The sequence below is a fragment of the Vigna angularis genome, chromosome 3 (genome assembly GCF_016808095.1).
Source record: "Vigna angularis cultivar LongXiaoDou No.4 chromosome 3, ASM1680809v1, whole genome shotgun sequence".
In the NCBI taxonomy this organism is placed as follows: Eukaryota; Viridiplantae; Streptophyta; class Magnoliopsida; order Fabales; family Fabaceae; genus Vigna; species Vigna angularis.
Window position 1 is genome coordinate 13,747,166 of NC_068972.1, and position 10,492 is coordinate 13,757,657.

The 10,492-nt window shown below is 31.9% G+C and overlaps 2 protein-coding genes across 4 annotated transcripts; one reads left to right on the forward strand and one right to left on the reverse strand.

Moving 5' to 3' along the window:
* Nucleotides 1–856: 856 nt before the first annotated feature.
* LOC128195761 (protein PELOTA 1-like) lies at nucleotides 857–6,378 on the reverse strand. 2 transcript variants are annotated; one of them, XM_052874308.1, is made up of 16 exons: nucleotides 6,186–6,376; nucleotides 6,023–6,105; nucleotides 5,850–5,928; nucleotides 5,704–5,778; nucleotides 5,563–5,619; nucleotides 5,268–5,313; nucleotides 4,816–4,891; nucleotides 4,494–4,569; nucleotides 4,373–4,405; nucleotides 3,752–3,820; nucleotides 3,490–3,596; nucleotides 3,112–3,184; nucleotides 2,956–2,994; nucleotides 2,077–2,171; nucleotides 1,589–1,695; nucleotides 857–1,317 (listed from the first exon to the last, which is right to left on the reverse strand). In XM_052874308.1, the coding sequence occupies exons 1-16, from the start codon at nucleotides 6,234–6,236 to the stop codon at nucleotides 1,244–1,246; spliced, it is 1,140 nt and encodes a 379-aa protein (XP_052730268.1). In that variant the 5' UTR covers nucleotides 6,237–6,376; the 3' UTR covers nucleotides 857–1,243. The 2 variants fall into 2 exon arrangements, with proteins under 2 accessions (XP_052730268.1, XP_052730269.1); XM_052874309.1 differs by lacking the exon at nucleotides 3,752–3,820 and having other exon boundaries at nucleotides 6,186–6,378.
* A 1,421-nt stretch (nucleotides 6,379–7,799) lies between these two features.
* On the forward strand, nucleotides 7,800–10,061 carry LOC108323090 (uncharacterized). Of its 2 annotated transcripts, none has more exons than XM_017555433.2 (4): nucleotides 7,800–7,922; nucleotides 8,130–9,340; nucleotides 9,436–9,554; nucleotides 9,687–10,061. In XM_017555433.2, the coding sequence occupies exons 1-4, from the start codon at nucleotides 7,867–7,869 to the stop codon at nucleotides 9,915–9,917; spliced, it is 1,617 nt and encodes a 538-aa protein (XP_017410922.2). In that variant the 5' UTR covers nucleotides 7,800–7,866; the 3' UTR covers nucleotides 9,918–10,061. The 2 variants fall into 2 exon arrangements, with proteins under 2 accessions (XP_017410922.2, XP_017410923.2); XM_017555434.2 differs by having other exon boundaries at nucleotides 7,804–7,922; nucleotides 9,436–9,601; nucleotides 9,687–9,825.
* Nucleotides 10,062–10,492: the final 431 nt, after the last annotated feature.

The following is a 10,492-nucleotide window of genomic DNA, read 5'->3' on the forward strand; positions in this document are numbered from 1 at the left end:
TGGAAACTTATTTTGGATCATTTAATTAACTCAAGTTATTACTATTTGTTTCAGCTAATGTAAGTACATATAAATATTTCGACTTAAGAGTACAGTTTATATAAACTATGTGGGAATAACTATATGGCTAATTTTAGGCAAACGCATTTGGTTTCAAATTTTGCCAGGCCTCAGTTTAATACGTTAAGGTTTAAGAATAATATTGTTGATATAAACAATATAATAAATTTTATAAAAATATTTTAGAAATATTATACTACGTCTTAATTCTTTTACACAAAGTGTTATAAAACATCGAAATACCAATTCCTTTTCTAAATTTATCCATTATTTGCAGAATATTATTAATAACACAAGCAATTGTTGCTATCATTGAACTTTTATTTTTAAAACTGAAGTCAAAATTCGATTTGGAACTAATTATGTCTCGGGACGAACTAATTAAATAAGTTATCTTAGCCTTAAGATATGATTATTAGATAATAACAAAATTTCATAATAGAATAAGCTTAATACAATTTTTGCCTTAAATCCTAGATTAGATATGGTCCTTATAAGAACACTATATATAAAAAATTAAGCCAGTAAGATTTTCTACTTTACAGCTATTGATGGTCGACTAAAATTACAAGCAATTTTATAAATGAAATAGGATTGCCTCGAATAACAAACTAACGACCCAAGAACTTTAACTTATACATGTTTGCTGTGACTGAATGAATGTACTTTTAAATATTAATTTTCAAAAATACACAAACAGGATTTAAAAAAAAAATTATAAACATTCATTTCCAAAAACAATATATTAGCCAACTATTAGTCTATTATTTTAGACAGTTGCACGCTTGCCACAATCTCCAGAAAAACTCGGTTCTCCTAAACCAATTTGCTCACTCCATAGCTTTTAGCATTTGAACATCAACAATTATCCCCTTTAGCTAGGGATTACAGGACTGTTTACAATCATAATTACTCAACAGATTCATATACATGATGGGAAATTGGAAAGTATCAATTTTCAATACAAAGACCAATGAGCAAAGGAATTCACCCAAAAATATGGAACACTGGGTGATAAATGACTTGCAACTATTAATTGGCATTGTGGTTTATAGTACAAATTCCTCGTTCAATTATCCAGAAATCCGCAGGGAGTACTCAGGGACTGATGCAACACCAGTCCAGTATAATAAAACAGAGAGGAGCCATGGCCAACACTAACATGCTTGACCAACATTATCCATCACATCTCAATGTCTTCAAGATCTGGGAGAGGAAACCGAAGAATTGCAGCAATGCCACTTATCTGGGCTAGTTCTGTCCAGTAATATAAAGTTGACATATTCAATTTCAAACAGACAGGAAATTAGAACATAAAATGTTTGTTCAGAAATTTCATTTATTTCCGTGAAGCAGCTCTAAATAACAAAAGGGGGAAGAAAAAAAGGCATAACGTTTTAGTTTATATATTGTGATCTTATTACTTTTACCTTCTTTTTCAATAATTGTTCACCATTCTCAGTCAATGAATTTCTAGGATCAATAATATCCCAAAAAGTTAAAGAATAATGAAATTAGTAAAACTTACGCTCTCCAGAGACATGCATGGATGAAAATACATGGACAGATCCTCCTGAATCCTTAACAGAGTTGACCAAGTTAACAAACTTTTGTCTTGTTGATATATCTGAATTCCTATAACCAAAAGCAAATAGTGAAGACACAACTCCATGGCAACATCAAACAGAGAATTTTCAGGATTAAATTCCAAATCCCAAGTTAACAAATAGGATGCGAAAGCAAATGCAAAGATAAAGTTAAGTGATAATGCTATACGGGCTCAAAAGTAAAAACCAAAATATCTTTCTTTAAAACAAAACCTGAAGTAAAAGGTAGTTTGCAAAGATGTTTGATCTAAACCAGTTTCAAAGATGAACAAAGAGATACATAAGATACACGGTTAAAATAAAACAAACAAAAAGAAAAAAGACGCAGGAAGCCAAAGTATGAATCTGATAGATCAATCCGGCATGTTGTCTTTCATTTAAGAATATTTTGCGATTATATCATGCAAACCTGAAAAGATCATCTGTGATGAGAAGAGTTTGTACAGCTAGGCGTTCATTGGCAACCTCAACATGTTTCATTCCATAACATGCGCGTGATGGATCCTGTTCCACATCAAATACATATTCAATCAGGATTTCCTATATTTCTAAAAATGCAAAATTTAAGTAAGCTGTTTCTACAGCTTTGAAGAGACAATAATCCAAGGGAGAAACATGAGTACTCCTTTTATGCAAAGGTGATACTTCCTTTAGATTTTTTATTCTCACTCTAAACCAGATTTTTAATGCTTTTTGTGCACAAGAATAAGAAAAAAAAAATGTACTTTTGTAGAACAGACAGAAAAATAATGGTTTCCCATGATAAATCCTCTGGAACATGATTTTTTTAGCTTACCCAGCATCCACCCAGTTACATTGGTAACTCTCGATTGGGTTCAACAAATACTAAACATCATTACGTAAGAAGTATAATAAGGAGAAAGTATTAGCACAATATAATTGAGATAACTTTTACTTTCGATAAAAGTATGATGTTATTTGAATTTTAAACACCTAATAAAAATCTTAGAATGAAAAACAGAAAGCAAATTTGATGGAAGATATGCTTCTCATGCAATTCAATAAAGTAAACATCTAACTACAAGTCATTATTAGATCAATTTATCATGCAACTGTATAAAAGATCAATACTTCTCTTTTAGGTATATGACTATGAGCAAATAGAAGTTAACCAAAGACCTTATTGATCCACCTAAACTTAGTGTCTTTAACTTCATCATAATTTTTAAGTTGAACTAATTCTGAAAGCAATTAAAAAATAAGGATATGGCATTCTAATCATAAAAATAGGCAAGGTTAACAAATGCATCTGAAAAGAAAACCTGACATTTGAAAGCATGTTGAAGAAATCCTTCATAACTCGAACCTGAAAAACAAAGAAATAAAAGCTTAACCCACACTCAATATAAAATAAGTAAACATAATACGGAATTTTTTCAGCAGTGCCAAAGAGAAAAGTAAAAGATACGGGCTTTGATGGTACCTCTTGTGCTGCTTTAGTATCTTTTATCAAATTCATGACATTTGGAGCATCCAAAACCTCCCTTAAACTATGCCTACAGATAATAAATAATTAGGCTAAAGAGATAAGATAAAGAAAATACAGCAGTGCCCACAAGCAATTGAACTTAAAAGTTAATCCTTAAAATAAGAGTCAGTTACTCTATGTTTGCAGCCATATTTTTTAGTCAATACACATAAGAATATTACACAGAAGAAAGATTAAGCAAGTCAAGCCACAGTTAATTGATCAGCAAGCACAACAATCTTCACATGTTCATGTTAATTCTAATTACCTTATGAAGCTTTTGTAGCATACTAAAAAAGTAGGAAAATATGGAAATAAAGAAAGCAACCATACTTGTATCCTGAAGTTGTATGCACAAGAATGATGCGTGATTTGTTTTCAATAATAGGTCGCAACTGTCTTCGTTCTGCCTCCAAAAATAAGTGACGATGAAACTGATCCTGAAACAGAAACAGAATTTCAAAATCCGGTCTTCACTTAAGCAAGCAAAAACCACTAAAGATGATTTTATACTATTAATAATAATACATGCAAACACACAATCAAATTTGTAAATATTCACCACGAATAAAGCAAACAGGAAATAATTGCTCACCTTTGTAAATCCTGGACTTGCAATTACAGCACAACGAACCACGTTGAAATCGATATGTTTCAAGAAAGCCTAAACAGATTCGTAGAATTCCAGTATATTTGTCAATGCCCCTTTTACACTTTTTGTTGAATGTAAAATATATATGATTAAATATAAGAAAGAAATACTAGGGCAAAAGATCATGATAATATCCTCTTAACCAAGAGTAAAGAAACATATATAAAATACATTCATTCATACAATAAGGAGATATTTGATAACTGGCATTCTCATTCTCATCCAGGCATCTAATATTATCCAACAAGATGCCCATATTTGGTGCATGGGTATGATATTATTACCGTGAGTATCTCATTGCTCGGGGAAAGGAAGTGGCTATAAGTCAACTAATGAAGAACACCAATTCAAAACTAGCTACACATATATAACATAACAAGAATCAGGTGATATAGCTTTGAGGGGTGTTTGAATTTGCATTATAGCATTAGCTTTAATTTCAGAAACACCTTAATTGAAAAAAAAATTATAATCACAGTAAATCCATTTCAATTTTTTTAATATGGAATATGTATCACTAATGAGAATAAATGCTAAAGATAAGAAATTTAAGTCCTTATTTACCTGCATAACATTCTCGAAGAACTTATCCAAAGCCTACAAAAGGGAGGGATGCTTTAGAATTGTATCACTCAAGTTATATAATTCATTCACTGACGTCTTACAATAGGGTGACAGATCTTACTTTCTCATAACCAGCAATTGCAGGCCCATGCTTGCGAGGAATAGATGTTTCTATCCGCGATCGAGTAACAGTCATACTGTTTTATTGGATTAATACGATGAATCATTTCATTGTAATGACACAATTACATGGAAAACATAAACTAGAGTATCAACAAGAAGCAGAACGTGTATTTAATTTCCAGTGTTTGTGGTTACCCACAGAAATCAAAACAAAAATAACAGTGACCAAGTTTAATATGAGTGCTGAGCAAATTATCTTATGGATAAAATGCTATTATAAGTAATACATATAAATGAAACCTAGTAAATTTATAGCCAACCTTCTACCAACAAGGAGGATATGAGCTAATCCTTCCTGCATCAACACCACTGCTAGATCAGCACTTGCACCAGGATCTGCAAAATATGCATGGGATTTTCATTCACAGTTTTGATTACTAAGATTTACACCAACAGTCAGACAACAAATGACCACATGAGGATTGTTAACCCTTTGTTTGCTTGAAAAACATGACTGGTTCTATATGATAATTTATTTCATTCTTTCCACCATTTTTCTAAAACAACTATTTAAAGGTGTGCAGGAGATTTAAGACATCTCATAAAGTAGAAATTCAACAACTTTATCAAGTGAAAATAGGTAAAGTAATATCTTCATTCTTCAAATTAGAATATTTTGTAATTTCCACGCAAACAGACTACGCCACTAAAATTTCCATAATTATAAAATATCTATAAAAGAATTGAGACATTCATATAATTTGATACGTACCAGAGGCCTGCTGTAGCACCTCCAAAGCCAAAGAATCCCAAACATCCTACAAGAGGCAGAATATAATATTCAGTAATTGTGATTCAAAAAGGTACCAGTGGGCTGCGAACTATATCACAATGTGATTTTCATAAAGATTCCTCACCACTCATTTCTTAGGTTACATTTTCTATTCTAACCATAATGGCACAGTGATAGATGCAAGCAAAAGGCCTGGCTTATATGCATATGAAGCACGAGTTTAACATTGCGAAATGATTTGTAACAAGAAGCACAATGATTCAAGAGAAAATACCTTTCTGACCACAAACGGTCGCTGCAGTTCAAGTTCTAGAGTATGGAAAGCTCCTATCTGCAACGAGTTACAAAGATGAAAACTTAAGTTCGGCAGTAACAATTTGGAGAAGAAATCTGGATGACAGTCGCAGTTCACTACCTTGACATGTTCATTCTCTAAAATGTTCTTTCCACGAACACGCAGAATAGAACCTTCTTTGTCATAATCAGCAACCTAGTATAAAACAAAATCAAGATAACACAACCTGAAAAACCGAACAGAAATCCTACTGATAGCACAAATACCTCTTCGACTTTAATTTCCAGTTTGAGCTTAACGCGCTCTGCATCTCGACCGCCATGAGCGGCCTCTCTAACAACCTTCCTATTAATACAACAAGCAAGAAAACGAAAGAAATATGAAAATTGAAAAACAGATTATGCGATCAAAGAAAGCAAGAATTGAGAGAAAATAGCACCTAACAGTAACGGCCATGACAGAGTCTCCGGGAGCAATCAAGTTATACGCAAACCACAGATCATCGGAATCCACCGCCACCATCTGCATAGTGCACAGAATAAACGTGAAGAAGAAATTTCATGGAACTAAGGAAACTGAAGTGTGGAGAATAGGAATTGAACCTTAACGCTACCAGGTCCATTAGGAACGATGTCTCTGCGAACGATCCTCATGGCTGTGGATACCACCGGCGCTAAACACCGCACTTTCTTCCTTTTCTCTCTCTCCTTGAAACGACGGTTGAAAGCGCACGTCCCCACTCACTGTCACCAAACAATGGCTCGGGCTGTTACTTCTAGCCCCACTGTAATTACTGCCTTCACCTCCCTATTCCATTAAAATCCTTAGCTTTGATACGAAATTTTTCAATTTTTTTGAAACAAAAATTAAATATTGTATATTTGAATTGCTTTTATTTTAAATTATTTATTATTTTTGAAATATTTCATTTGGATAGAACAATTCAAATTTATTAAATTTTAATTTTCTTAAATAAAATGTTTCAAATATTACCAAATATAAAAATACAAAATACAAAAATTATTATTATAACCTTGCAAACAAAATTGGAAACTTCGCAAAAACAAATATGGTTGACCTTTACGTAAAACTTATCTTACTAGCATTGATAAAATTTGACGAACATTAACTTAGAAAACACTAAATAAGTTAGTATTTTGTTAATATTTATTATAATAAAAAAACTTATTTCTTATTTATTTTCTTCTCTTTCATTAATTCAAATAATTTTATAAATTTTTACTTCCCCTTTTTATTTAACTTTCCAAAACTCAATCCAAAAATAAAAATAAATGAAATATATAGAAGATTGAGCCATAAATACGACTAAGATAAAATAAATAAACGGTAAAACTTTTTATAAAAAGAAAAGAAAACGTTATGACATTAGTTTGGAAAATAGTTTTATATTATTATCTAAATATAAATTACTATATAATAAATTTGTTTAATTTTCAATAACTTTTTAAAAATTATATATATCATTTATAATTGTTTCGACATGGGAATTGAGATTAAGGTCTAATATCTATGTGATAGTTATGGTCTCCTAATTCATAGTAGTCATTTGTTTTACAGTGTCAGGAGGTGTTTTCATGTTAAAAACAATTTAATTATTAAATAAGTATTAAATACAATTACTTATTTTTTTACCTTATATATATTTATAGATTTATATTTATAGATTTGATTAATAATAACCTAATTAGAACACAATAATTACATTTTATTTTAAATTGTTTATCATTAGAATTAATCTCCTTGTTGAAAACCCGTTCTGTGTGTGACTGGACAACTATACAAAATAATTATATAAAACTTGTTTTACACTATTGGCATGGTTAAACTCATAATCAAATTGAAAGCACGTGAAAAATAGTTCAATATTATAATACCTAGATGAATAATTGCATGATTAATACATAAAGAAGATATTACACTAATGATAATATGATATTGGAATAATGATAAAATGAAATATATTTATATTTATTTTTCACATATTATAATAATAAAATAGTTATAAAATAGTAAATTTTTACTTTAAAAAAATTAGTAAAAAATAAAGAAAATAATTTCAAAGTATCATTTCTATTTAATATTGAATGTTACATGCAAAATAAAACCGAGGTGGCACTCTCCTTAGCCTACATTTGTCAACTGAACCCTCTCTTTATAGCACGTGTCATCAACAACTATATTGTAATAATGAATCAGACACACACTTCTCATTTTGCCCAACATGCTGCTGAGAATCAGAACGAAGATGAAAAACACAGTAGCATGTTAGCTTTTAGAGGTTGGGGATTTCAAGCTTGTTTATCTTACAATCTGTTCAGGTACAACTCTGATCCACATTCTTCTATTATCTTCCCTCTCTTCCTGGACTGCATCGGTCTCTTACCGTTTTCACTCTATTCACTTGCTAATTAGTAATGTTGATGTAAGGCGTATAGACATGCATAGAGAAAACCTCTTTAATCTCTAGAAATATCACAAGTTTTTGTTTCAACTTTCAATAGCATTAGTTGGTGTATATATTATAGGATGGAATTTGAAGAAGCGGAAGATGAAGAGTGGGATACTAGAAAATACTCGTCCAAAAGTAATGCTGCAAATGGTTGCATGATGAGGTGGCTGCTCAAAATGGGAGTCTGTGTTGGAAAGAAGATCTTAGTGGCTGGTTTCATAGCTTCAGCTGCTCCTGTGCTTGTTCCACCTCTTGCGGTGGCTTCTGTTATTGTCATTGCTCTTTCTATGCCTTATGCAGTTTTCTTGGCTAGCTATGTATGCACTCAGAATTTAATGAGTAAATTGCTCCCTAGGCCTACTCTCCAGAATCCCCCATTGCTTAAAAGGATATGTTTTAAGCAGGGTGGTTGTGATGATATGCAGATATATAGAGAGGAACAAGCCCTTGTAGATGAAGCAAAGAGAGACATTGAAATCGATGGTTTTGGTATGAAGAATGGAGAAAATGTGACAGTGGGGAGTGAGTGTGGTCCACGAGAAGAAGATGCCACTGATGGAATTGAGGAAAACTCACCAGGAGAAAATAATGGAGTGCAAGTGCAACCATTTAGTGAGGACTATGAAGAATTTAAGACTTTTGAGGTTAAAACTTTGTTTTTACATGAATCCCAGGATCAGCCCATGGAGGGTGATATAGAGGAAGCAGAGTTACAAAGAGAAACAAAGGGACTGTTAGAAAAAATTAGAGATGAGGGTAGAACTGATAAGACTAGGGAGAGAGGAGAATATGCAGAAGGAATATGTAGAGGGGCAGATGAAAGGGGTAAAAGAATTGGTTCTGTTGAAGATATGGAAGAATCATTGGCAGAAGAAGCTAGTACCATTGGGGAAACTGGAGAAGACTTGAGAAAGGAAGAAGATCCAAATCTACGGGAGGAGATGCTTCATTCAAGAAATGATGAAAATATGGATACCATGTTAGAAGGAAAAGAATTTGACACCACAAATGATTCAAGGAAGTCATTGGCTGAACCTTCTGAACTACTGATTCCAGCTGAACCAATTGAAGCTTCACCAATTGAAGTAATGGTTTATAACATTCAAATGGATGAGAACTCTTCTCAGGACTCAGAAAATCAAGAATCTCATATGCATGAGTTAAATGAAAGGATGTACTTGGAAGATGCAGAAGCTAGAGAAATTGCTAATGAAAGTGCACATGATTTGTTTGATGGAAAACAGATAGACCCTGATGAGAAGACATACACAATTGATTTGCATGAAGGTATGGACCATAGAATATGTCTGCCATTTTACAGTGTCTAGAGGACTAACTTTTGTTTTGAGCCCTGATATCTGAATTAATTTGTATGGTTGCAGAATCTTCAATTATTGGCAGACGCACAGATTCTATGGAAGTTCTTGTTTCCTCTGTAGAACAAGAGTCTTGGCCATCTGAATGCTCCTCTGAAGAAAACATTATCTCTTCTTCTGAAGAGGTCAATGCCTAATTAATTGCATTCTATGTGGAAATGATTCACTTAGTGTATGATTAAACTTGTATACATAAACTAAAAGTTTTATTGCAACATATTTGATTATTATGGGAGTGTTTACTGAAGCTTTTGCAGGTAGTATTGGGTGATGAGAAGATGTGGAAAGAGATTAATGTGATAAGGAAGATAGTAGGATATGAAGGTAGAAAGGAAGCATCATGTGCAGATGAATTGAAGGCTCTTTACATCTTCACTGGAGTTGAGCCTCCAACATCTCTCAATGAGAACTCCATCCACCCCTTAGAAATCAAGGAGAAACTCCAATTTCTTATGTCCATCCTTGGAATTAAGCCCAACATGACTTAGAATGTAACACATTTGTGTTTTGTTTTCTGCATATTTCAGTCAATTTAAACAAGTTCCTTAAAATGAAGGATATTTTTTAGGATTCCCTAGGTAAACTTATTATACAATGTCTTAATCTTAATTGTTTCCATGTTTACTGTCCTACATAATTTTTAATATCATTTTATAGATTTTTTATTATGAAGTAAGAGTCACAATTTATAATATCAATTTATAATTTTTTATTTATCTCCCTTAATTATAAGTTCTTTTTTAAATTAAAAAAATTATAAGTTTTTTTTAAATTAAAAATATTATAATTTTAGTGTAATCCAAAAACAAAGTAAAAAAACAAACAAATAAATTTTTAATATTTAATTTTTTATCAGTTGTTCATTTATAATATTAGAGTCTTGAATAGATAAATCTATAATATTTTTTTAAATTAAATTAGGTGGGTTGGTGAGTCAATCCGGTTCACCACAGGTTCAATCCGACTTACCACGGGTTCAATTCGAGTGAGTCGAGAAAATTAACCCGCATAAAAAAATTATATATTTTTTTAAACCCAACCAACTCAAACCCGTGGTGGATCG

Bases quoted from the DNA above. Each gene is read 5' to 3' on its own strand.
- LOC128195761 (XM_052874308.1), bottom strand. From the start codon at position 6,236: ATGAGGATCGTTCGCAGAGACATCGTTCCTAATGGACCTGGTAGCGTT. The intron at 5,779-5,849 runs GTATTTGTGCTA...GTTTTATACTAG, and splicing joins TGGAAATTAAAGTCGAAGAG to GTTGCTGATTATGACAAAGA. The intron at 4,570-4,815 runs GTTGGCTATAAA...CCAATAAAACAG, and splicing joins ATCCTCCTTGTTGGTAGAAG to TATGACTGTTACTCGATCGC.
- LOC108323090 (XM_017555433.2), top strand. From the start codon at position 7,867: ATGTTAGCTTTTAGAGGTTGGGGATTTCAAGCTTGTTTATCTTACAAT. The intron at 7,923-8,129 runs GTACAACTCTGA...TATATATTATAG, and splicing joins TTATCTTACAATCTGTTCAG to GATGGAATTTGAAGAAGCGG. The intron at 9,555-9,686 runs GTCAATGCCTAA...AAGCTTTTGCAG, and splicing joins TTATCTCTTCTTCTGAAGAG to GTAGTATTGGGTGATGAGAA.